The sequence below is a fragment of the Heterodontus francisci genome, chromosome 3 (genome assembly GCF_036365525.1).
Source record: "Heterodontus francisci isolate sHetFra1 chromosome 3, sHetFra1.hap1, whole genome shotgun sequence".
Taxonomy (NCBI): Eukaryota; Metazoa; Chordata; class Chondrichthyes; order Heterodontiformes; family Heterodontidae; genus Heterodontus; species Heterodontus francisci.
In genome coordinates, this window is record NC_090373.1 from 204,460,371 (window position 1) to 204,487,634 (window position 27,264).

Here is a 27,264-nt window from a genome sequence, read left to right on the forward strand (position 1 = left end):
TCCTTTTTTTTTGCATTCCTTTTTACATTTTTTACAATCTTTTTTTGCATTTATTTCATTTCATCTTAGTTTGTTCAGTTTGCTTTCCCACTGTTTTTTTCAGGTTGTTTTTCTTCAGGTTTGCACTTGCTGATGTTCAATATTCAGTATATTCACACCTAATCTGTACTAATGCTTTGTCTTTCAACACACCATTAACATATTGTTTGCCTTTGCTCCGTGACCTTTTGGTCAGCTATGTGGCCTGGTCCAATCTGCACCTTCTCCTTTGTTATCTCTTGCCCAACCCCCACCTCACTTGTTTATAATCTGTGACTTTTCTAATATTTGTCAGTTCCGAAGAAGGGTCACTGACCCGAAACGTTAACTCTGCTTCTCTTTCCACAGATGCTGCCAGACCTGCTGAGTGAATCCAGCATTTCTTGTTTTTGTTTCAGATTTCCAGCATCCGCAGTATTTTGCTTTTATACCCTCCCACTTTACACTGTGTGCACTCAAATTTATTTTTTTCTTAATTTATAGTCCCCCTCCTTCCCGAACTACCTCAGTTACCAAACTCCCTTCTTCACACTCTGTGCCTGCCAGCAGCACACAGTGCAAACAGGCAGCACTGAGAGTCCCCTGAATTTATACTCTGAAAACAATGATAGGAGGTAATATACCGGCATTGATTAACGATTGGTTAACAGGCAGAAAACAGAGTCGGAATTAACTGGTCATTCTCGCATTGGCAGGCTGTGACTAGTGGGGTACCGGAAGGGTCAGTACTTGGGCTCCAGCTGTTCACAAAATACATCGATGATTTGGATGTGGGGACCAAATGTAATATTTCCAAGCTTATGGGTGACACAAAACTAGGTGGGAATGTGTTTTCTGAGGAAAATGCAAAGCGGCTTCAAGGGAATTTGAACAGGCTAAGTGAGTGGGCAAAAATATGACAGATGGAATATAATGTGGAAAAATGTGAGGTTATTTAGATTAGATTAGATTAGAGATACAGCACTGAAACAGGCCCTTCGGCCCACCGAGTCTGTGCCGAACATCAACCACCCATTTATACTAATCCTACACTAATCCCATATTCCTATCAAACATCCCCACCTGTCCCTATATTTCCCTACCACCTACCTATACTAGTGACAATTTATAATGGCCAATTTACCTATCAACCTGCAAGTCTTTTGGCTTGTGGGAGGAAACCGGAGCACCCGGAGAAAATCCACACAGACACAGGGAGAACTTGCAAACTCCACACAGGCAGTACCCGGAATCGAACCCGGGTCCCTGGAGCTGTGAGGCTGCGGTGCTAACCACTGCGCCACTGTGCCGCCCATTTACTTTGGTAGGAGGAACAGATGCGCAGAGTCTTTCTTAAATGCTAAGAGATTAGAAAGTGGAGATATACAAAGGAACCTGGCTGTCCTCGTCAGTAAGTCAGTGGAAGCTAACATGCAGGTGTAGCAAGCAATTAGGAAGGCTAATGGTATGTTCGCCTTTATTGCAAGAGGGTTTGAGTACAGGAGTAGCGAAATCTTGCTTCAATTGTATAGAACCTTAGTTAGTCCACTAAAATAAAAGCAAAATACTGCGGATGCTGGAAATCTGAAACAAAAACAAGAAATGCTGGAATCACTCAGCAGGTCTGGCAGCATCTGTGGAAAGAGAAGCAGAGTTAACGTTTCGGGTCAGTGACCCTTCTTCGGAACCCGAGAAGGGTCACTGACCTGAAACGTTAACTCTGCTTCTATTTCCACAGATGCTGCCAGACCTGCTGAGTGATTCCAGCATTTCTTGTTTTTGTCTTAGTTAGTCCACACCTGGAATACTGTGTGCAGTTTTGGTCCCCTTACCTTAGGAAGGATATTATTGCTATAGAGGCAGTGCAATGAAGGTTCACCAGACTTGTTCCCGGGATGGCAGATTAGCTGGGCCCTCTGTTGTTTGTCATATGTATTAATGACTTGGATGTGAATGTTGGGGGCATGATTAGTAAGTTTGTAGATGACACCAAAATTGGTGGTATAGTGTACAATGAAGAAGGTTGTCTCAGGTTACAACAGGATATAGATCAACTGGGAAAGTGGGCAAGGGATTGACAAATGGAATTTCACACAGACAAGTGCGAAGTGATGCATTTTGGGATGTTAAACCAGGGCAGGACATATACAGTGAATGGCAGGGTCCTGGGGAGTGTTATTGAGCAGAGACCTTGGGGTGCAAGTACATAGTTCCCTGAAAGTGGCAACACAGGTAGACAGGGTGGTGAAGAAGGCGTATGGCATGCTTGCCTTCATCGGCTGAGGCACTGAGTACAAGAGTTGGGACTTCATGTTACAGTTGTTTATAACGTTGGTAAGGCCGCATTTGGAGTACTGTGTGCAGTTCTGGTCGTCGCACTACAGGAAAGATGTGATTCGGCTAGAGAGGGTGCAGAAAAGATTCACAAGGATGTTGCCTGGTTTGGAGGGCTTGAGTTCTAAAGAGAGATTGGATAGGCTGGGTCTGTTTTCCCTGGAGCGAAGGAGGCTGAGAGGGGACATGATAGAGGTATATAAAATTATGAGAGGCATAGATAGGGTAGATGGCCAGAGTCTGTTTCCCATGGTAGGGGTGACTAAAACTAGACGGCATAGATTTAAGGTGAGAGGGAGGAGGTTTAAAGGGGATCAAAGGGGGAACTTTTTCACACAAAGAATAGTCGGTATCGGAAATGAGCTGCCAGAGGAGGTGGTGGAGGCAGGAACAGCAGCAACATTTAAGAGGCATCTGGACAGGTATTTGAATGAGCAAGGCATAGAGGGATATGGAAATAATGCAGGCAGGTGGGATTAGTATAGATAGGCATTATGGTCGGCATAGACGCGGTGGGCCGAAGGGCCTGTTGCTATGCTGTATGACTCTATGACAGATTGAGGAAATTGGGCCTGTATTCCCTGGAGTTTCGAAGAATGAAAGGTGAGAAATATTAAAAAGTGTGCAACACAGGAATTTGGCAGTGTTAAAGGGTATTTATTTAAATGCAAGGAGTATAGTAAATAAAACACATGAGTTGAGATCACAGATAGACACATGGCAAAACAATATCATTACTATAACAGAAACTTGGCTTAAGGTGGGGCAAGAATGGCAGCTCAACATCCCTAGATTTAGAGTATTCAGGCATGATAGAGAGGGAGATAAAAAAGGGGGGTTGTAGCATTATTAGTCAGGGAATCAATAACAGCTTTGAGGAGGGATGATATGCTAAATGAATCATCAAACGAGGCTATATGGGTGGAGTTCAGAAATAAAAAAGGGGAAGCAACATTACTGGGAGTGTACTACAGATCCCCAAATAGTGAGAGGGATATAGAGGAACAAATATGTAGGCAAATTTCTGAGTGTAATAACTTTCAGGCAGTGATGATTGGGAATTTCAAGGGGGATCCTGTCAGGGGAACAGACAGGCACTTCTGTGGCTGCAAGCATGAACGAATGGGGCGGCACAGTGGCGCAGTGGTTAGCACCGCAGCCTCACAGCTCCAGGGACCTGGGTTCAAATCTGGGTACTGTCTGTGCGGAGTTTGCAAGTTCTCCCTGTGACCACGTGGGTTTTCGCCGGGTGCTCCGGTTTCCTCCCACAGCCAAAGACTTGCAGGGTGATAGGTAAATTGGCCATTGTAAATTGCCCCTAGTGTAGGTAGGTGGTAGGGAATATGGGATTACTGTAGGGTTAGTATAAATGGGTGGTTGTTGGTCAGCACAGACTCGGTGGGCCGAAGGGCCTGTTTCAGTGCTGTATCTATAAAGAAATAAAAAGAAATAAAGGATAGTGTGTTGTCTTCCTGGTGCCAGGGTCAAGGATGTCACTGAATGGCTGCAGTGCACCGAGAGGGGAGGGTGAACAACCAGCAGTCATGGTTCACATTAATACCAACAACATAGGTAGGAAGAGGGATGTGGTCCTACAGAAAGAGTTTTGTGAGCTAGATAAGAAATTAGTAAACAAGACCTCAAAAGTAGTAATCTCTGGATTACTCCCAGTACCACGTGCAAGTAAGTATAAAAATAGGCGGATAGTGCAGATGAATGTATGGCTAGAAAGGCGGTGCAGGAGGGAGGGCTTTAGATTCCTGGGACAGTGGGACCTGTTCTGGAGAAGTGGGACCTGTACAAGCCGGATGGATTGCACCTGAGCAGAGCTAGGACAAATTTCCTTGCGAGGCAGTTTGCTATTGCTATTGGGGAGGATTTAAACTAACTTCGTGGTGTGGGAACCAGGAGGAAATATTAGAGAGGAATACCAAGTTGCACAGAATACTGGGAGAGATAGATAGCATTAGAATAGAGAATAGTAAGGTGGGGTCAGAGTAAGATAGAAAGTAATAAAGTCTAAATCAGGGTTAATGTGCATGCATGTGAATGCATGGAGTGTTGTTAATAGTTTGGTGATTTACAGGTGCAGATTGACATGTGGAAATGTTTTAGCTATAACAGAGATCTGGCTCAAAAATGGGCAAGACTGGGTATTAAATATTCCTGGATACAAGGTTTTCAGGAAAGATAGGAAAGGGAAAAAGGCAGTATTGATTAAGGAGATGAACATAGGAACATAATAACACAGGAGCAGGAGTAGGCCATTCAGCCCATCGGGCCTGCTCTGCCAATTAATACAATCATGGCTGATCATCCACTTCAATGCCTTTTCCCCACACTATTCCCCTATCCCTTTATGTCATTGGTGTTTAGAAATCTGTCAATCTCTGCTTTAGAACATTAGAACATTAGAACATTAGAACATTACAGCGCAGTACAGGCCCTTCGGCCCTCGATGTTGCGCCGACCATCTGACCTACACTATTCCATTTTCATCCATATGTCTATCCAATGACCACTTAAATGCCCTTAAAGTTGGCGAGTCTACTACTGTTGCAGGCAGGGTGTTCCACGCCCCTACTACTCTCTGCGTAAAGAAACTACCTCTGACATCTGTCCTATATCTTTCACCCCTCAACTTAAAGCAATGTCCCCTCGTGTTTGCCATCATCATCCGAGGAAAAAGACACTCACTATCCACCCTATCTAACCCTCTGATTATCTTGTATGTCTCTATTAAGTCACCTCTCCTCCTCCTTCTCTCTAACGAAAACAACCCCAAGTCCCTCAGCCTTTCCTCGTAAGACCTTCCTTCCATACCAGGCAACATCCTAGTAAATCTCCTCTGCACCCTTTCCAAAGCTTCCACATCCTTCCTATAATGCGGTGACCAGAACTGCACGCAATACTCAAGGTGCGGCCTCACCAGAGTTTTGTACAGCTGCATCATGACCTCGTGGCTCCGAAACTCGATCCCCCTACTAATAAAAGCTAACACACCATATGCCTTCTTAACAGCCCTATTAACCTGGGTAGCAACTTTCAGGGATTTATGTACCTGGACACCAAGATCTCTCTGCTCATCTACACTACCAAGAATCTTCCCATTAGCCCAGTACTCTGCATTGCTGTTACTCCTTCCAAAGTGACATATACAATGACTGATTTTCCACATCCCTCTGGGCTAGAGATTTCCAAAGATTCACAACCCTCTGAGTGAAGAAATTTCTCCTCAGCTCGGTCCTAAGTGGCTTTCCCCCTATTTTGAAAGTGTGCCCCCTGGTTCTATACTCCTCAACCAGGGGAAACAGCTTACTTGTATCAACCCTGTCAATCCCTTTAAGTATTTTTTAGGTTTCAATGAGATAGAACATAGAACAAAATACAGCACATAAGGAGGCCATTCAGCCCATCGTCTCCTCGCCGGCCGAATATGCTATCCACCCAAACTCCAGCACCTGCTCCATAGCCCCGCAAGTTACAGCACCTTAGGTGCATGTTCAGGTACCTTTTAAAAGAATTGAGGGTCTCTGCCTCCACCACCGATCCTGGCAGTGAATTCCAGACATCCACCACCTCTGGGTGAAAAAGTATCTCCTCTGTACCCTCTAATCTTTCTACCAATCACCTTAAATCTGTGTCCCCTGGTAACTGACCTCCCCGTCAGGGAAACAAGCCCTTACTGTCTACTCTATCTAGGCTCCTCAGAATTCTGTACATCTCAATCAAGTCACCCCTCAGCTTCCTCAATTCCATGGAAAACAACCCCAATCTGTCCAATCTTTCCTCACGGCAGCAACCCTTACGGACTAGCAACATTCTTGCAAATCTCCTCTGCACTGTCTCCAGAGCAATTATGTTCCTTCTGTAATTTGGTGACCAGAACTGCACACAATACTCCAGCTGTGACCTAACCAGCGCTGTATACAGCTCCAGCATCACATCCCTGCTTTTGTACTCTATACCTTGGCCAATAAAGGAAAGCAATCCATATGCTTTCTTCACCGCTCTGTCTACCTGTCCTGCCACCTTCAGGGTCCTGTGGACATGCACTAAAAGGTCTCTCACTTCTACACTTCCCAATATCCTCCCGTTTATTGTATATTCCCTCGCTTTATTTGCCCTTCCCAAATGTATCACCTCACACTTCTCAGGATTGAATTCCATTTGCCACTTTTCTCCCCACTCAACCAAACCACTGATATCATTCTGGAGTCCATGACTCCCCTCCTCACTATTAACTACTGAGCCAAGTTTTGTGTCATCAGCAAATTTCCCAATCCTGCTTCCCACATTCAAATCATTAATATATACCACAAACAGCAAGAGACCTAACACTGAGTCTTATGGCACACCACTTGAAACCGCTTTCCATTCACAAAAACATCCATCGACTAGTACCCTTTGTTTCCTATCACTGAGCCAATTCTGGATCCAACCTACCACCTTCCCCTGTATCCCATGGGCTTTCATTTTACTGATCAATCTGCCATGTGGGACCTTGTCAAATGCCTAACTAATATCCATGTAAACCACATCCACTGCACTACCCTCATCAATCCTCTTTGTTGCTTCCTCAGAAAACTTAATCAAGTTAGTAAGACATGACCTTCCCTTAACAAATCCATGTTGACTATCCCTGACTAATCCATGCCTTTCTAAATGACAGTTTATCCTGTCCCTCAGAATAGATTCTAAAAATGTACCCACCACCAAGGTCACATTGACTGGCCTATAATTACCTGGCTTATCCCTCGCACCCTTTTTAAACAATGGTGCAACATTCGCAGACCTCCAATCATCTGGTACCTCACTTGTATCCAGTGAGGATTTGAAGATGATCCTCAGCCCATCCGCTATTTCCTCCCTGGCTTCTTTTAATAGCCTGGAATGCAAAACATCCAGTCCTGGCGATTTATCCACTTTCAGGGATGTCAGACCCTCAAGCACTTCCTCTCTCATGCTTGTCTGATCTATTATTTCACACTCCTCCTCCTTAACGGCAATGTCTACATCAACCCTCTCCTTTGTGAAGACAGAGACAAAAAACCCATTAAGAACCCTGCCCACATCTTCTGCATCCACGCAGAAGTTCCCCTGTACATCTCTGATAGGCTCTACCCTTTCCTTAGTTATCCTCTTACTCTTAACATACTGATAAAAGATCTTCGTGTTTTCCTTAATTTTACCTGCCAATAATTTTTCATGCCCTCTCTTTGTTTTTCTAATTTCCTTTTTTACTTCACCCCTGCACTTTCTATACTCCTCTAGCCTTTTTAAGTATTAAGATATTTGTGATCATCATAAGCTTTCATTTTTTGCTTTAACTTACCTTATAAGCTTCTAGATAACCAGGAAGCTCTAGATTTGGCAGTACCACCCTTTACCTTTGTGGGGACATGCCTATGTTGTGCATGTAGTATCTTGCTCTTGAATGCATCCCACTGGTTTGCCACTGATCTTTCTTCAAGTAGCTGTATCCAGTCCACCTTCGCCAGGTCACCTCTCAATTCCTTAAAATTCGCCTTCCCCCAATTTAGAACTCTTACTCCTGTTTTATGTTTGTTCTTTTCCATGATTATGCTAAAACTAACTGTATTTTGGTCACTATCTCCAAAATGGTCACCCACTGTTACTTCATCCACTTTCCCAGCCCCATTACCAAAAGCTAAATCTAGAATTGCGCCCCCTCTCATGGGTTTGTTATGTAGTGGCTAAAAAAGTTCTCTTGAATGCAGTTCAAGAATTTTGTCCCCTGTGTGCCCTTCATAGTTTGAATCACAGTCGATATTGGGGTAGTTGAAATCCCCAACCATCACCGCCCAAAAAGTTATTGCACTCAGAAATTTGACTATATGTTTGTTCCTCTATCTCCCTCTCACTATTTGGGGGTCTATAGCACAGTCCCAGTAATGTGGCAGCCCCGTTTTTATTTCTGAGCTCCACCGATATGGCCTTGTTTGATGATTCATTTAGCATATCATCCCTCCTCAAAGATGTTATTGATTCCTTGACCAATAATGCTACAATTCCCTTTTTCATCTCCCTTGCTATCACGCCTGAATACTCTAAATCCAGGGATGTTGAGCTACCATTCTTGCCCCTCCTTAAGCCAAATTTCCGTTTTAACAACAATATCGTGTTGCCATGTTATCTGTGATCTCAACTCATCTGCTTTATTTACTATACTCCTTGCATTTAAATAAATACCCTTTAACACTGCCAAATTCCTGTGTTGTACACTTTTTAACCTTTTCTTCCTCTGTCTTTTACAGTCACTCGCCAATTTTGCTAATTTTCTGCGTCCTGTTCCCTGCCCTGAAATTGTCCTATCTAAGACTACACTCAGGTTCCCATCCCCTTGCCAATCTAGTTTAAACCATCCCCAACAGCATTAGCAAACCTTCCTGCAAGGATATTTGTCTCAGTCCTGTTCAGGTGCAGACCATCCGCCTTGTACAGGTCTCACCTACTCCAGAACTGGTCCCAATGCCCTAGAAATCTGAAGCCCTCCCTTCTGCACCATCTCTCCAGCCATGCATTCAGCTGGTGTATTTTCTTATTACTAAACTCACTAGCACGTGGCCTTGGGAATGATCCGTAGATAATTACCCTTGGTAATACAAACTGGGTGGTTTTATTTTAACAAAAAAAAGTCAACAGATGAAACTCTCCGCCTGATTGCGAATCTCTTTCCCAAGTCCCTAAGCTCAGCCTCGGGACCCTATCCCTCTTTCTTGCTATATCGTTGGTGCCAATGTAGACCACGACCTCTGGCTGCGCACCCTCGCCCTCCAGAATGCTCTGTAGCTGCTCGGTGATATCCATGACCCTTGCACCAGGGAGGCAACATACCATCCTGGAATCACGTCTGCAACCACAAAAACGCCTACCTGTTCCTCTAACCATAGAATCCCCTACCACTATTGCTCTCTTGTCCTTTTACCTCCCACCCAGCACAGCTAGGTCACCCATGATGTTCCGGTCATGACCCTCACTGCACTCTACAGAGGAACCCTCCTTCCCATTGGTACTCAGAACTGAATACCGATTAGAAAGTGCGATGCCCTCCGAGGCCACCTGCATTACCTGCCCTGACCTTCTTGCCCATCAGGCAGCTATCCAGTCCCTAACTGGGTTGACCACCTCCTGAAATGTGCGATCCACGTAATCTTCCACCTCGCGGATGCACCATAGTGACCCCAGCCGCTGCTCGAGCTCCGAAACCCGAAGCTCAAGCATCTGCAGCCGGAGATACTCTCTGCAGTTATGTTCATCAAGGTCACATGGTACGTCCACGACTACCCACATTCCACTGGAGGCACTTGGCCACATTCCACTTGGATAAGCTGCCCTGCCATAACTTAAGCTCTACAATGAAATTTAGCTAGTGTAATAATATACCAGCTATTTGCAATCCGCTTTATCCCCTGTACCGTTGAGGCTAGAAAGGCAGAAAAGAAAGAGACCAAAGAGCACCTACGCTCCCCAACCCCCGCCCCCGCCTCTGTGCAAATAGCACTATTCCAGCTAGTAATCACTAATAAAAGACGTCAGGTAAGTGAAGGGTCTCGAGCCCCGCTCTTTCCGTAACAGCTCCACTCCAGTCCCGGTTCCTTCCAGGTCCGCCGCTGCCTACCACTGCCCCTCAATTCAGGTAAGTCAAATGGTTAACCAGGATTCAACTGGCCAGGTTACAGTTTGCCGTTTCTCAACTGCTTTTGAACTGGACAGAGACAGTGGCCAGAATTTTAAACCCCCTTTGCAGGAGTGAGCTAGAGGTGGGGGGTCGTAAAATTGAGTGGGAGGCGGGGGCTGCTGTTGCAGTTGCCTTCTCATACCCGCTGCAATTTTACAAGGGCTGGCAGCAATGAGAAATGGCCCACCCACCCAGGCCAATTAAGGCCTTTAAGTGGCAAATTAACTTACACTTAAGGGCCTCCTGCCCCCACCGCTGGTATATTACCAGCGGCAGGCGGGCGGCTCAGGGCCCCCAGGAGGCCGTTCAGTAAAACCTGGCGGGCTCCTTGCGGGCTGGGGGGGGTAAGGGGGCCCTCCTGATTGGGCACCCTGTGCCACACGGAGGGTCCGCCATGGCCCAACCGCCCCCACTGCACTACATTCCCCTCTGCTCCCAACTGACACCCCCCCGCCCCCGTCTCGCCAGGGCCTGGCTGATTGTGCCCGGCAAGGCCGACGGACTGAACTTTCTTTGGGGCCAACATCCCTTGTGCTCTTCTGGCTGGGTGCAGTCCCAGCAGTGGCCACCATTCCCAGCTCGAGGGGCTGAATTGTCCACAACTGCTCCTAGTTCTTATGTTCTTACCGGTTCCCTCCATTCCTTATGTTCTGATGAAGTAAATTTTAACACCAGAACTGTCAGTTCCAATTTTTTTTTAAGCATGTTGGAAAACCATGAAGCTGCCCTGAAGGTTGGAAGGAGCAGTTCCTAATCGCAGCAACTGTCAGTAAAACTGACAGTTCAAATTTTTTTTAAAGCCAGTGTTTAAGATCTGAAGGTCGGAAACTGCAGGGTGTCCAATCTTTTCGCATGAGGAGCCACATTGCAATTTTTGTCCTACATAGGTGGCTGGTGAGCAAATTTCAGAAAGATAAAGGCATTAGAAATTTATCTTTTTATTAATCAAAAGAACAAAATTTGTGCATTATTGTGAACAAGCTTTCATTGAGAAGACTAATTTATTAACTTACTTTCTCATCACTATGATGAGCACTGATTTAGTCAGTGACCTGGCATTGTTTTTGCTTGTACAAGTATTTAATGTCGGACTGCACGCTTGATCTAGAGATGCGCAGTATTCCAGATAGGTGTCCATCTGTCAGGATTGATATTGATCACGCTCTCCCCGCACCCCTCCAAAACCCTGTCTCTGTGTCTGTCTTTCTCTCTCTCTCTGCCTTTACCATCTCTGTGTCGCTGGCTCTCTCTTTTCCCCCTCCTTTCTGTCTGCCTCTCTCTCTAGCTATGCCTCAGTCTCTCTCTCTCCCCCTCTCTCCCTCTGTCTGTCTGTCTGTCTCTCTTCCCCAGTCTCTCTCACTCTCTCTCTCTGTTTGTCTCCTCCGTGGTCTTCCTCTCGCTCTCTCTATCTCTCCCCCCGCCCCAGTCTCTGTTTCTCTCACCCCAGTCTCTCTTTCTCTCTCTCCGTCAGTCTCTCTTCCCCACAGTCTCTCCCCCACCCTGTCTCTCTCTCCCCCAAGTCTCACTCTTTTCCCCTCCCCAGTCTCTCTCTCTCTATGTTCTTGAAGGCAGCTTCACAATCATTCAGGCAAAATTCCTGCAAAACCAACTTCAATGGACTGGACACTGTGTATGGATGGCCAAAAACTGTCTCACCTGCCAGGTCCTGTTTTCTCAACTCTCAAATGGCCAGCATTCCACGGGAGCACAAAGAAACACTTCAAAGACACTCTCTTTGAAGCGTAGCAACATTGACATTGATGACTGGGAGGAGCTTGCTATCAATCGTTCAAAATGGCGACAGCCATTAAGCTGCATCATGCTTTGAGTCCAAAAGCCTTAATGATGAGGCAGAGCGGTGGCAGAGAAGGAAAGAACGGGAAGCAAATCCTGCACTCTGGATCTCACTACTTTGTGGGACGACCTGCTCCATATGCCCAAAGATCTGCAGTTCAAGAATCCACCTGTTGAGTCATCTGAAGACTCATGGCAGAAACTAGTGACCTTGAGTAGATGTCATCCTCAAATCGAGGAACAGCCAATGATGTCTGTCCCTCTCCCCCAAGTCTCTCCCTCTTTCTCTCCCCTCAGTCTGTTCCCCTTCCCCACCCACCCCAGTCGCTCTCTATCTCTCTCCCCCAGTTCTATTTTATTTTAAAGCTTGTCTTTTGCTCAAAGTCAGAAAGGGAGAAGCCAATGGCAGAATTGCAAAACCCCAGTGTCTGTGATTGTGGTCACCTCAGGTTGGAATATTCCGATGTCACTTGTTAACAGTGGGTTTGAAACAGCATTTTGCTTACCTGGCTCAACATCAGATTTTATGATGTCTTTCATCATGTCAGAGATCTCTACAAATATTTCCACCAGCCTGTCCACAGTTTTTTCAATATATCTGGCTTTTGGAGCTAAAATATCTGCCCATTCATTGCAGCAAACCTGTAGAACACATAAGCACATCATAATATAAAAGCAAAATACTTCAGATGCTGGAAATCTGAAATAAAAAGAAGAAATGCTGGAAATACTCAGCAGGTTTGGCAGCATCTGTGGAGAGAGAAGCAAAGATAACGTTTCAGGTCAGTGACCCTTCATCAGAACAGGCAGAGGCTAGAAACGTAAAAGGTTTTAAGCAAGTAAAAGGGGATGGGGCAAGGGATAACAAAAGAGGTGTTGATAGCACAAGGTCACAGAGAATAACTGACCAGAAGGTCATGGAGCAAAGGCAAATGGTATGTTAATGGTGTGGTGAAAGGCAAAGCATTAGGACAGAGAGGGTGTCAATGGACAGAAAACTGAGTAGCCTGGCCTCAAGCACAAACATGAAAAAAACAGTGGGTAGGCACAGTAGAAAAAAACTAAACAAACTAAAACAAAATAAACACATAAAAAAGTAAAAAAGAAAAAATAACTAAAAATAAAAAGGGGGGCCCGTCATGCTCTGAAATTATTGAACTCAATGTTCAGTCCGGCAGGCTGTAGCGTGCCTATTGGTAAATAATTGCTGTTCCTCGAGCTTGCGTTGATGTTCACTGGAACACTGCAGCAATCCCAGGACAGAGATGTGAGCATGAGAGCAGGGGGGAGTGTTGAAATGGCAAGCAACCGGAAGCTCAGGGTCACGTTTTCGGACTGAGCAGAGGTGTTCTGCAAAGCGGTCACCCAGTTTGTGTTTGGTCTCCCCAGTGTGGAGGAGACCACATTGTGAGCAGCGAATACAGTGCACTAAATTGAAAGAAGTACAAGTAAATCACTGCTTCACCTGAAAGGAGTGTTTGGGGCTTTGCATAGTGAGGAGAGAGGAGGTAAACGGGCAGGTATTACACCTCATGCGATTGCAGGGGAAGGTGCCGTGGGAAGGGGACGAGGTGGTGGGGGTAATGGAGGAGTGGACCAGGGTGTCGCGGAGGGAACGATCCCTTCGGAATGCTGACATAGGAAGCGAGGGGAAGAATTGTTTAGTAGTAGCATCACGCTGGAGGTGGCGGAAATGGTGGAGGATGATTCTTTGGATGTGAAAGCTGGTGGGGTGGAAAGTGAGGACATGGGGAACCCTGTCGCAGTTCTGGGAGGGAGGGGAAGGGCTGAGAGTAGAGGTGTGGGAAATGGGCCAGACACAGTTGAGGGCCCTGTCAACCACAGTGGGGGGGGAATCCTCAGTTGAGGATAAAGGAAGACATATCAGAAGCGCTGTCATGGAAGATAGCATGATCAGAGCAGATGCATCAGAGACGGAGAAACTGGGAGAATGGAATGTAGTCCTTACAGGAGGTCGGGTGTGAAGAAGTGTAGTCGAGGTAGCTGTGGGAGTCGGTGGGCTTATAATGAATATTAGCAGACAACCTTTCCCCAGAGATGGAGACAGAGAAGTCGAGGAAGGGAAGGGAAGTGTTGGAGATGGACCATGTAAAGGTGAGAGAAGGGTGGAAATTAGAAACTAAGTTGATAACGTTTTCCAGTTCCGGGCGGTACCAGGAAACGGCACCGATACAGTCATCAATGTGTGGGAAAAAGAGTTGGGGGAGCTCAGTACGACTGCAACAAGAAATGTTCAACATATCCCACAAAAAGACAAGCATAACTAGGACCCATGCGGGTACCCATAGTAACACCTTTTACTTGAAGGAAGTGAGTGGAGTTGAAGGAGAAGTTGTTCAATGTGAGAACAAGTACAGCCAGGCAGAGGAAGGTGGTGGTGGAGGGGGACTGGTTGAGCCTCTGTTCAAGGAAGAAGTGGAGAGCCCTCAAACCGTCCTGGTGGAGGATGGAGATGTAGAGAGATTGGACGTCCATAGTGAAGAGGAGGCGGTTGGGACCAGGAAACTGAAAATTGTCTCAATGACGTAGGACATCAGAAGAGTCATGGATGTAGGTGGGAAGAGACTGGACAAGGGGAGAAAAGATAGAGTCAAGATAGGAAGAAATATGTTCAGTGGGGCAGGAACAGGCTGAAACAATGGATCTGCTGGGAGAGTCCTGTTTGTGAATTTTGGGAAGGAGGTAGAAGCGGGTTCAGGGTTGAGGGACTATGAGGTTGGAAGCTGTAGAGGGAAGATCTCCAGAGGAGATGAGGTCAGTGACAGTCCTGTGGACAATCGCTTGATGTTCGGTGGTGGGGTCATGTTCCAGGGGGAAGTAGGACAAAGTGTCTGAAAGTTGGTGCTGAACCTCTGCAAGGTAGAGGTCGGTACGACAGACAACAACAGCACCACCCTTGTCTGCAGGTTTGATGACAACGTCGGGGTTAGACCTGAGAGAACGGAGCGTGGCAAGTTCAGAGGGGGACAGGTTCGAGTGAATGAGGAGGGCAGAGTAATTGAGATGGCCGATATCTCGCCGACAGTTTTCAATGAAAAGATCAAGAGCGGGTAAGAGGACAGAGGGAGGGGTCCAGGAAGAGGGAGAATGCTGGAGGCGGGCGAATGGGTCCGCTGGTCGGGGGGAGGACTCCTGGTCAAAGAAGTGAGCCTGAAGGCGAAGGCAACGGAAGAAGAGCTCAACGTCCTGCCAAGCATGAAATTCATTGAGGTGGGGGTGTAAGGGGATTGCCTTCGCCTTCGGGCTCACTTCTTTGACCAGGAGTCCTCCCCCGACCAGCGGACCCATTCACCTGCCTCCAACATTCTCCCTCTACCTGGCCACTTGTACACACCAATTCTGCAAGAGGTATGGGGACTGTTTTTGTAGTGTCTATGGATGTGTAGTATTTTTTTAATTTTATTTTGTTCAATGGAAAGTGCGCATCACTGGCAAGGCCAACATTTTTTGCCCACCCCTAATTTCCTTTGAGAAGGTGGTGGTGAGCTGCCTCTTGAACCACTGCAGTCCTTTTGATGTAGGTACACCTATAATGCTGTTGGGGAAGGAGGTCCAGGATCTTGAATCAGTGACAGTGAAGGAATGATGAGTCAGGATGGTGTGTGACTTGGAGGGGAATTTGCAGGTTTCCATGCATCCTTGTCCTTCTAGGTGCTGAGGTCACGGGTTTGGAAGGTGCTGTAAAAGGAGCGTTTGTCAAATGAACAGCTGCCTTGTGGGCGTCTTGGGAGAGACCACGGCTAAGGGAGTAAACCCTAACAGAAAATCCGGAGTGGAACCCCGTAGGCGGTCATGTGTCACCTTTGGCATGTTTCCGGCAGTTCCTGCAGCCATACCGGTGCCAAACGTCGTGCTCTGCACTCCTTTGGACCCCACCAGAAAGGCCGAGAGGGGGGTTTTGACGCTTGGGCAACTCTCAACCTCCATACATTCGCCCAGGCATGCGCCATGGAGAGGTCACTCCATAGTTGCCTCACAGCGACTGACACCACTGACCACCTCTAGGCGCTTACCCATTGTCTCTCGAGACAAGGAGGCCAAAGAAGAAGAAGAGTTGCTGCAGTGCATCATGCAGACGGTAAACACAGCTACTGCTGTGCAAGAGTCAGGGGTCAGCAACATGTCCGTGGTAAACAATTTTCGGGTCTGCGACCCGTAATTTCAGGGATGAGAAATTTCCAATGGGCTTCTTCAGATCGGCTTTCAGAAAAAAAATTGCAAGTGTCAGTTTCACAGCTGACAGGTGCTGAAACAGAACAGCGCTTTCCAACGTTGGATAGATTTGGGGTTTTCCAGCAGGTTCTGACTTTTTTTTAAAGTCCCCCGGAAAACCCCAAGGCTGTCAGAGGTTCAACAGCACTATTCCCACTCTCAGCAATGGTCAAACAGAAAGCGAGAAGAACAGAAGAGAAGGCGGGGTACAAAGAGAGAGTGGGGATGAGGGAGAGAGTAGGGGTTGGAGAGAGAGAGTTGGGGGGTACAGAGAGAGAGTGAGGGAAGGGTAGAGAGAGAGTGGGAGAAAGAGAGGGGGAGGCAGAGAGTGGGCAGGAGAGAGAGAGAGAGAGAGAGTGTGGGGTAGAGAGAGTGGGGGAGGTGAGAGAGAGTGGGGGGGGAGAGAAAGAGAGAATGGGGAGGGGGGACAGAGAGAGAATGGGGAAAGAAATGGGGACAGAGAGAGAAAGAGAAGGGGGACAGAGATCGAGAGGACAACACAGAGTGGGGGGACATGGGGGGAAGAAACACAGAGAGGAGGGAACAACGGGGAGGATCCAACACAGTGAGGGGAAGGAACAACATGGGGGGGGCAACATGGGAGGAAGGATAACATGGTGGGAGGACAACACAGCAAGGGGGACAACACAGAGAGAAGGCACAATACAGAGGGGAAGAACACTGAGAAGGGGTGAGAGAGAAATACAGAGAGACTGAGAGACAAACAGAAAGAGATGAGGGAGAGAAAACAATCAGCATCACTCCTGACACAAGGACAGAGAGAGGGAGGGACAGGGAGAGGGAGAGAGGGGGGACAGGGAGAAAGGGGCAGGATGGGAAGAGGGGGGACAGGGAGAGAGGGGGGCCAGGGAGAGAGAGTGGGAGAACAGGGAGAAAGAGAGGGGGCTGGGGGGAAAGAGAGAGGGGGGGAGAGAGGGGAGACAGGGAGAGACAGAGAGAGAGGGAGAGACAGATAGAAAGGCAGAGGGAGAGAGAGTGAGAGATGAAACAGAGACAGGGGCCGACATGGAGAGTGGGGGCCATAGAGAGGGAAACACAGAGAGGGAGGGGGAGAGAGAGACAGATAGAGGGACAGACAGACAGAGAGAGAGGAGGGAGAGACAGCAATCAAGATCACTCCTGACAGATGGATAGCTATCCAGAATACTCTGCATTGCAACAAAAAGTATGTGGACAAACACTGACTACTTGTGCAAGCAAATAATTGGCAGGTATCTCACTAAATCGGTGTCCAACATAGTGATGAGAAAGTAAATCAATAAATTGGGAGGCACAGTGGCGCAGTGCTTAGCACCACAGCCTTGCAACTTCAGCAACCCCGGTTCGATTCTAGGTACCGCCTGTGCGGAGTTTGCAAGTTCTCCCTGTGACCACAGGTCACTGAAAGTGGCAACGCAGGTGGATAAGGTAGTCAAGAAGGCATATGGCATGCTTGCCTTCATCGGTCGGGGCATAGAGTATAAAAATTGGCAAGTCATGCTGCAACTGAACAGAACTTTAGTTGGGCCACACTTGGAATATTGCGTGCAATTCTGGTCGCCACACTACCAGAAGGACGTGGAGGCTTTGGAGAGGGTACAGAAGAGGTTTACTGGGATGTTGCCTGGTCTGGAGGGCATTAGCTATGAGGAGAGGTTGGATAAACTCGGATTGTTTTCACTGGAACGACGGAGGTGGAGGGGCGACATGATAGAGGCTTACAAAGTTATGAGCGGCATGGACAGAGTGGATAGTCAGAAGCTTTTTCCCAGGGTGGAGGAGTCAGTTACTAGGGGACATAGGTTTAAGGTGAGAGGGGCAAAGTTTAGAGGGGATGTGCGAGGTAGAGGGTGGTGAGTGCCTGAAACATGCTGCCGGGGGAGGTGGTGGAAGCAGGTACGATAGCGACGTTTAAGAGGCATCTTGACAAATACATGAATAGGATGGGAATGAAGGGATACGGTCCCCGGAAGTGCAGAAGGTTTTAGTTTAGGCAGGCATCAAGATCGGCGCAGGCTTGGAGGGCCAAATGGCCTGTTCCTGTGCTGTACTGTCCTTTGTTCTTTGTTCTAATTGGATTAACGGACATGTTTTACAAGTATGTCTTGTTATTACTTCAACGGAGAATGACTGCAGCATTCTGAGGTGCAGAGGGATCTTGGTGTTCTAGTGCATGAGTCACAAAAGGTTAGTATGCAGATACAGCACGTAATAAAGAAGGCTAATGGAATGCTATCTTTTCTAACGAGAGGAATTGTAAATAAAAGTAAGGATGTTATGCTTCAGTTATCCAGGGCACTGGTGAGAGCACATCGCAAAAACAGTGTGCACTTTTGGTCTCCTTATTTAAAGAAGGATTTAAATGCATTGGAGGTGGTTCAGAGGAGGTTTATTAGATTGATACCTGGAATGAGAGGGTTGTCTTATGAGGTAAGGTTGGACAGACTGGGCTTGTTTTCACTGCAGTTTAGAAGAGTGAGGGGAGACTTGATTGAAGTTTATCAGATCCTGAACGGTCTTGACAAGGTGGATGTGGAAAGGGTGTTTCCTCTTGTGGGTGAGTCCAGGACTAGGGAACACTGTTTTAAAAATTAGGGGTCACCCTTTTCGGACAGAGTTGAGGAGATTTTTTTTCTCCCAGAGGGTTGTGTGACTTTGGAACTCTCTGCCTCAGAAGGTGGTGGAGAAGGGGTCATTGAATATTTTTAAGGCAGAGGTAAATAGGTTCTTGTTAGGCAAGTGAATCAAAGGTTATCGGGGGTAGATGGGAGTGTGGAATTCGAGACACAAACAGATCAGCCATGAACATATTGAATGGTGGAGCAGGCTAGAGGAGCCGAATGGCCTACTTCTGCACCTAATTCGTACGTTTGTATGTCAAAGATCATTAACTGTAATGTGCATCAGTTACTATCCAGTTTGAGGGCATATAACCTGAGTGACGAATGTCATTTTAAAGTTGTCTGTGCTATATAATTACATTACATTCGAAAGAGATGCAGTGGTTTTTGTCGAGGTTCATCCCAAGCAGCTCTGTAACACAGGAGTCTGTGCTCTCCGGGCTGTTCCCAGGGACACACACCGAGACAAACATCAACTGCTGCTGGAGAACTATCAATTCGGTGAAAGACGCCCTTTGGTCTGCCCGAAACTTGCTGGTCTTCCAGCGCAAAGAGTTGTCCACGACCGAATGTTGCAGACTGGCACATTCCAAGGTCCAGGACTACGTGCTGAGGGACGCACTAAAGCTTGGGGCAGCCGCAGCAAAGGCTCAACGGGGAAAGACCACAGTGTAAGGTCCCCCCACCAAGCTGAACTGAGGGGCTGGATCCATGGGAAACCCCTTGAACTGTATTGGGAAAATTGTGTCTGCTATAAAATGTAAAAATGTATCTGGCACGACAATGAAATGGAAGGGTTGTGAGGCAACTCATGATTGTAGAGAAGGAAATGGACCTCCTTTGCACTGTTTGTATTTTTTGACTTGGTGCTGTTTGGTAATGTATTTTTTACAGATTTTATGAATAAAGCATATTTTGGAAATAAAAAAAACATTATATTATAAGTGCATCTTTGCTAACAGGTAAGAGATTTGGATTGGACATAAACTGGTTAGTCTGGAGTACAATCTTACAGATAGTAACTAAACATTTTGTTAATGAGTAATACATGCCGTAACCACTCCTCAACGTTTTGCAGAAAAGCTTTTTGTTAATAATTATCTTGTCAGAGCTGAATTGGAATCGACAGTGATAGACTGAGATATAGACATAAGTGAATTTAAGAGAATTGCTATTGGACGCACTGAAGGGTGCTCTTTATTTGTAATTGTGTTTATCGAATTTTGTTACTAGTTTTGGTGAGCAATTTACAATTTTTTTCCATGAGAGATTCTCTTGTTTCTGCATTTTAGAATCAAGGACCTAGTTTAACAGCCTGTCAAGATGAATAAACTAGTCTTGGTTAACTACCGTTAATCTCTCTGTCCCTTTATGCCCCACTCTACTTTTCTGTTTTACATGACTCTTCTGAAGTAATATCTGCTCCATCCTATAAAATTCTCCTGATTTGGAGATCATTGCCCTTTTGTTGGCTGCCCTGTCTTCAGACACATATTGCAAGCAGGTGGAGAAGTTGCACAAACATTGACCACAAGTTAAGTTGTCTTAAGAGCAGTGTGAGAAATGGTTTGTCTTCCTATTGTTGATTTTCTTACTGCCTCACCACAATAACCATAATAACAATCCTCTCCTTGAGTTTTATGGTTTATTGGATGAATTTGCACTCCTTATACAAGGTCAATCCAGAGCTCAGCTGATAAGATCCATCTACCACCCCGTGACATGGTGTCGCTCGCTCTATTCTGCCAACAAAAGTAATTCACATTGGCATTGCATACTATTTTGCTTGCTAGCTAGCTAATACAGTTGTGCTGCTATCCGTTGATATTTGTGTACTTAGCCACTTTATTTATAGGGAGAAATGTGTTTTAAATTGGGCTATGTTTTGATGACATTAGATTGGCTGTACATTTTATGTACAGATTAACAGCCCCCATATCCATGGCTGAATCAGCAATTTTGTCAAATGTCCATAGTGCACATGTCGATGCCTATCCCTGGTGAGGGCGGTGGAAGGAATGAATGTTTAAGGTGGTGGATGTGGTGCCAATCAAGTGCCTATCAACCTGTGTGTCGTTGGAGCTACACTCATCTAGGAAAGTGGGCAATATTCCATCACAGGCCTGACTTGTACCTTGTAGAAGGTGGACAGGCTTTGGGAGTTAGGAGGTGAGATAGTCGCCACAGAATTCCCAGACTCTGACCTCTCCTTTAGCCACGGTATTTATGTAGTTGCTTTAGTTAAGTTTCTGGTCAATGGTAACCCCCAGGATGTTGATGGTGAGGGATTCAACAATGGTAATGCTGGTGAATGTCAAGGGTTATGGTTAGATTTGCTCTTATTGGAGATGGTCATTGGGTGGCACTGCTGAGGCATTAATGTTACTTACCACTTATCAGCCCAAGCCTGAATGTTATCCAGATCTTGCTGCATGTGTCAACAGACTGCTGTATTATCTGAGGCGTTAGAATGGGGCGTAAAACAGCAATCATCAGTGAACATTCCTACTTTTGAGCTTACGATGGCAGAAAGGTTACTGATGAAGCAGCTTGTTTGGTCCTAGGATACTGCCCTGAGGAACTTCAATGAGGGGACTGCATGCAACACATCCAAGTTTTCCGATGGTACATAGTTATATGGGAAAGTAAGCAGTGAGAAGGACACAAAGAGGCTGCAGCGGGATATAGGCAGGTTGAGTGAATGGGAATGAACATGGCAGATGGAATACAATATGGTAAAGTGTGAAGCTATCCAATTTGCTAGGAAAAATTAAAAAATCACAGTATTTGTTGTTGGGGCTCGGAGGGGCGGCACAGTGGCACAGTGGTTAGCACCGCAGCCTCAAAGCTCCAGCGACCCGGTTCGATTCTGGGTACTGCCTGTGTGGAGTTTGCAAGTTCTCCCTGTGTCTGCGTGGGTTTCTTCCGTGTGCTCCGGTTTCCTCCCACATGCCAAAAGACTTGCAGGTTGATAGGTAAATTGGCCATTATAAATTGCCCCAAGTATAGGTAGGTGGTAGGGAAAGAGAGGGACAGGTGGGGATGTGGTAGGAATATGGAATTAGTGTAGGATTAGTATAAATGGATGGTTGATGGTCGGCACAGACTCGGTGGGCCGACGGACCTGTTTCAGTGCTGTATCTCTAAAAACAAAAAAAACAATTTTATCTGCAGCACCTGTGGAAGAGTCTGTCACTCTAAAATTGGCCTTTATAGCCACTCCAGACGCTGCTTCACAGACCACTGACTACCTCCAGGCGCTTACCCATTGTCTCTCGAGACAAGGAGGCCAAAGAAGAAGAAGAAGTTCTCTGTAAACCTCTGTAATACCTTTTATGGTCTATTTAAGTCTCACGTCCTGGAATGTGCAAATGTGTGATTATTCACCCAGGTGCGGCACACCTACAAGAAGGAATGTTACACTTGAGTGGGAAAAGAGGATCACAACTTCACTGGACACTGGGACACAGCAGGGTAAGTATGTGACAGCAAAGTGGAAAGTATTGGAGTCACTCAGCAGGTCAGGCAGCATCTGTGGAGAGAGAAGCAAAGTTAACTTTCAGGTCTGTGAACTTGGACAAGTTAACTCTGCTTCTCTCTCCACAGGTGCTGCCTGACCTGCTGGATTTCTGCAGCACTTTCTGCTTTGCTGCCAGATTGACAGCAGCCCCACTCTTCAACAGTCAGGTAAGTATTCTTTGATGGCTGTCAGGAAGCAGGTGCTGGGGCTCCGAAAATAGGACCCCAGCACCTGCTGCACAACTGTCAAAACTCTCACTGTGCTGAAAGTCCCAACTCTCCCCACGTAATATGGGGGTGGGGGAATGGCGCGCGGCCTCTGTGGAAACGAGTCCCTTTGATTAATATCGCAGGGGCTCGGCAGCGGCCTGCAAATGCGGGCCCGCTGTCGAGTTCAAAGTGCACCACCACAAATCGCGGCGCCCCAATAAAATTCAGCCCAATATTTCGCCACAGGAACGTTCAAACTTTAATAAATGCAATCTCTGACTGGAAAGACATTTCCATGGTAACAGACCTTGGTGAAACATTGGAGACTCTGCAGTTGCTCTCCAATACACAGAAGTAGTCAGACTAGTTTTAGTCACATGGCTAGCTGGCTGGTGCAGAGAAATTTGAGCATCCAACAAGGGATGTGAAGAGACTGTTCCATATAAGGAACTAGTCACATGACTAACCTGCTGAGCACCCCAGTAGCTTTTGAATTTGAACTCCCAGACAAAGGAATTGCCAGGCAGAACACCGTGTGCTTCGGAAACTGAAGCAAGAACTCCTGCCTGTCTGTCCGTCTGCCTGCCTTCACCTCTTCTCAGGGAACTGAAACCATTGAAGACACGTGAAACTCAAAGAGAGAAAGGTTTTGCCACATGAACAAAGTTTTAAGATTGCTGGGCCCTATGAAACGCCAGAATATAACTTCAATCAAGTACTACAGCGAGCTTGAGAAACAGTAACAAGATATTACCTCAAACTGTTTTACTTATCTTTTCTTCTCCTCTTGTCTGTCCCTATCTTGCATGTTTATATCGTGTGTGTGTGCTAGCATGAACGCGTCATATATCCGCAGGCGTGAACCATATTAGAATTAAGTTTAAGGTTTAATAAATTTCATCTTTCTGCTTTTAACCAAAGAAAGCCTGTTTGTGTTCAGCCTGATATGGAAACTGTGAACATGGAGTCACAAAAAGGGGAGCTCAAAACACAGCATGTTTAAAATTAAACCCTGTTACAATAAGACCAGGTGAAGACAGCAAGAGACTCCCCAGACACACTGCTCACCTGTTCGTAACACTAGCTATTGATGGATGAATACTAAATGCATCTGTATGCAATTCTTTCCTATTTTAACATGGGTATAACAAAATAACATAAGAAACAGGAGCAGCGGAGCATGAGAAGGCCATTCAGCCCCTCAAGCCTACTCCATTATTCATTAAGATCAGGTCAGAAGTGGGAATGTTTGCTGATGATTGCACAGTGTTCAGTTGCATTCGCAATTCCTCAGATAATAAAGCATTCCAGCAAAACCTGGCCAACATTCACTGCTGATAACTTGCAAGTAACATTCAAGTTACACAGGTGCCAGGCAATGACCATTTCCAATAAGAGAAAATCTCACCATCTTGCTTGACATTCAATGGCATTACCATCGTTGAATCCTAAACTATCAACATCCTGGGGATTAGCATTGACCAGAAACTGAACCAAGCCAGCATATAAATATAAATACTGTGGCTACAAGAGCAGTTCACAGGCTAGAAATTCTGCAGCGAATAACTCACCTCCTAACTCCTTAAAGGCTGTCCATCATCTACAAGGCATAAGTCAGGAGTGTGATGGAATACGCTCCACTTGCCTGGATGAGTGCAGCTCCAACAACACTCAAGATGCTCAACACCACCCAGGACAAAGCAGACTGTTTGTCTGGCACCCCATCACGCCTTAAATATTCATTCCATCCACTACTGACACACAGTGGCAGCAATGTGTACTATATAAAAGATGCACTGCAGCATCTCACCAAAGCTCCTTCAACAGCACTTTCCAAGCTCATGACCGCTTCCACTGAGAAGAACAATGGCTGCAGACTCATGGGAATATCATCTCCAAGTTCCCCTCCAATTCGCATATCATCCTGACTTGGAACTATATCGCCGTTCCTTCACTATCGCTGGGTCAAAATCCTGGAACTCTCTCCAAAACAGCACTGTAGATGTGCCTACACCAAGTAGATTGCAGCAATTCAAGAAGGCAGCTCACCACAATCCTCTCAAAGGCAATTTTGTACGGCAATAAATGATGGACTTGCCAGATGCTCACATCCCATGAACGAATATAAATAAAAATCATCGCTGATCTTGTATCTCAGCTACACCTTCCCATTCTGTGCTCTGTAACTCTATGGCTCTATGCTATCCCCATATCCCTTGATTGTCTTCGTATCCGAAAAGCTGTCAATCTCCAATTTGAATAAACTGAACAACTGAGCATCCACACTACTCTGTGGTGTAAAATTCCAAAGGTTCACAACAACAAAGACAACAACTTGTATTTGTATAGCGCCTTTAACTTAATACAATGTCGCAAAGTGCTTCACAGGACCATTACAAAGCAAAATTTGACACTGAGCCATATAAGGAGCTATTAGGGCGAATGGCCAAAGGCTTGATAAAAGGGGCAGGTTTTAAGGAATGTCTTGAAAGAGGAAAGAGAGGCAGACATGGAATGGTTTAAGGAGGGAATTCTAGAGCTTAGGGTCGAGGCAGCTGAAGGCACAGGATGCTAAAGAATTAGAGGAGCGCAGATATCTCGGAGGGTTGTGGGGCTGAAAGAAATTACAGAGATAGGGAGTGGGGAGGATTTGGAGGGATTTGAAAACAAGGACGAGAATTAGGGAAATGATGGATAATGTCACTAAACTAGTAATCTAGAGGCCCAAGCTAACGCCCTTGGAACATGGGTTCAAATCCCTAATGGCTGCTGGTGGAATTTGAATTCACAGAATCACAGAATAATACAGTGCAGAAGAGGCCCTTCGGCCCATCGAGTCTGCACCGATGCATTAAAGGCACCTGACCTGTCTACCTAATCCCATTTGCCAGCACTTGGCCCATAGCCTTGAATGTTATGACGTGCCAAGTGCTCATCCAGGTACTTTTTAAAGGATGTGAGGCAACCCGCCTCTACCACCCTCCCAGGCAGTGCATTCCAGACCATCACCACCCTCTGGGTAAAAAGGTTCTTCCTCAAATCCCCCTTAAACCTCCCACCCCTCACCTTAAACGTGTGACCCCTCGTAACTGACCCTTCAACTAAGGGGAACAGCTGCTCCCTATCCACCCTGTCCATGCCCCTCATAATCTTGTACACCTCGATCAGGTCACCCCTCAGTCTTCTCTGCTCCAACAAAAACAACCCAAGCCTATCCAACCTCTCTTCATAGCTTAAATGTTCCCTCCTAGGCAACATCCTGGTGAATCACCTCTGCACTCCCTCCAGTGCAATCACATCCTTCCTATAATGTGGCGACCAGAATTGCACATGTACTCCAGCTGTGGCCGTACCAAAGTTCTATACAACTCCAACATCAATTAATTTGATAATTCAATTAATTAATTTATAAAAATCTGAATTTAAAAAAGCTAATCTCAGTAATGGTGCCATAAAACTATCATCAATTATCGTAAAAACCCATCTGGTTCATTAAAGTCCTTTAGAGAAGGAAATCTGCCATCCTTACCTGGTCTGGCCTACATGTGACTGACCCACAGCAATGCGGCTAACTCTTAACTGCCCTCTGAAATGGTCTAACAAGCCATTTAGTTGTCAAGGGCAATTCGGGATAGGCAACAAATGCTGGGCTGAAAGCGACGCCCACATCTAATAAATGAATTTTAAAAAATTAAAATCAAGGCATTGCTTAACCAGGTGCCAGTGTCGGTCAGCGAACATGGGGTGATGGGTGAATGGGATCTGGTGCAAGCAAGGACACTGCAGCAGAGCGTTGGATGGCCTCAAGTTGAGAGGATAGAATGTGAGAGGTGTAATAGATTTGCATAATAAGCTAATGATGTGATGACATCTTGATGTCATGACATCATGACGTAAATAAACACTTCTTTGAACTGGCTATGCTTAGTCTCCATCTTGTCTGTTAGCGTCACCCAAATATATCACAGAAAATTATAACGAGAATGGAATAAAGGTCTGTCAATAGCAGCAGCAAACAGCAGCAGGGACTGCAGTGAGCAATATCAGCCAGCTTCTGATGGCCTACATGCTCGGATTGCAGAGATTTTGGCTGGTCTTTGCGAAGCCTGAGATCAAGCTGTGTCCTCAGTTGACCGGGATGCCGCAGGATCCAAGTGAGCATCGTGTTCAAAGTGCTCATTTGGGTGAGAGTATTTTCAACCACCGACTAGACTGATTTTAAGTATCACTGTTACAGACAGCAACAGGAAAGCTTACTATGTTACTGTAAATTTGCAAACAGGACAAGATGGCTGTACTCATGCGATACATCAGGTTGGGAACATATGAGGGCTTCAGAACCATTCAGTTCGTATATTGAAAGTATGGGCATGATTTTCAGAGCTGATAACATTTTTCAACTCAAAGGTGATAATGAAGAATCAAGACTGAACACAGTAATTGGGCAACCCCAATTGTAGTAGTGCCCAAGTCAGACAAAATGGTAAGTCTATGTGGGGACTATAAAGTCATAAACAACCAGGCAGTAGATGATGAGCAGTAGCCATGACCGAACTCTCAAGGTTTGTATGTGAAGTTAGCGGGATCCAAGCTATTCACCAAGTTGGATTTGTTCTAAGCTTATGCACACCTCAATGTGGATCGAGAGAATCAGCAGTATCTCACGATAAACACACACATGGGATGACATTGCTACATGAAGCTGCCCTATGGTGTGAAGTCTTCTCCAAAAATCTTCCAAGCTACAATGGATAAGATTTTTCCAAGAGTACCACATTTCTTGTGTAATTAGGATGAAGTTTTGATTGCGACCGCAACAGAGGAAGATAATCT

General features: G+C 46.0%; 1 protein-coding gene across 1 annotated transcript in view; it reads right to left on the bottom strand.

The window, feature by feature from the left end:
* Positions 1-27,264, bottom strand: part of LOC137367180 (dynein axonemal heavy chain 8-like) — a 2,531,605-nt gene that overhangs the window by 1,973,753 nt on the left and 530,588 nt on the right. The window contains exons 39-48 of the mRNA XM_068028616.1: positions 26,498-26,638; positions 21,093-21,130; positions 15,883-15,963; positions 14,024-14,086; positions 12,992-13,091; positions 12,355-12,490; positions 10,835-10,945; positions 9,792-9,799; positions 9,490-9,726; positions 2,289-2,396 (exon numbers count right to left, since the gene is read on the bottom strand). Of these exons, the coding sequence (XP_067884717.1) occupies positions 2,289-2,396; positions 9,490-9,726; positions 9,792-9,799; positions 10,835-10,945; positions 12,355-12,490; positions 12,992-13,091; positions 14,024-14,086; positions 15,883-15,963; positions 21,093-21,130; positions 26,498-26,638 (1,023 nt within the window). The remainder of the gene's footprint in view (positions 1-2,288; positions 2,397-9,489; positions 9,727-9,791; positions 9,800-10,834; positions 10,946-12,354; positions 12,491-12,991; positions 13,092-14,023; positions 14,087-15,882; positions 15,964-21,092; positions 21,131-26,497; positions 26,639-27,264) is intronic.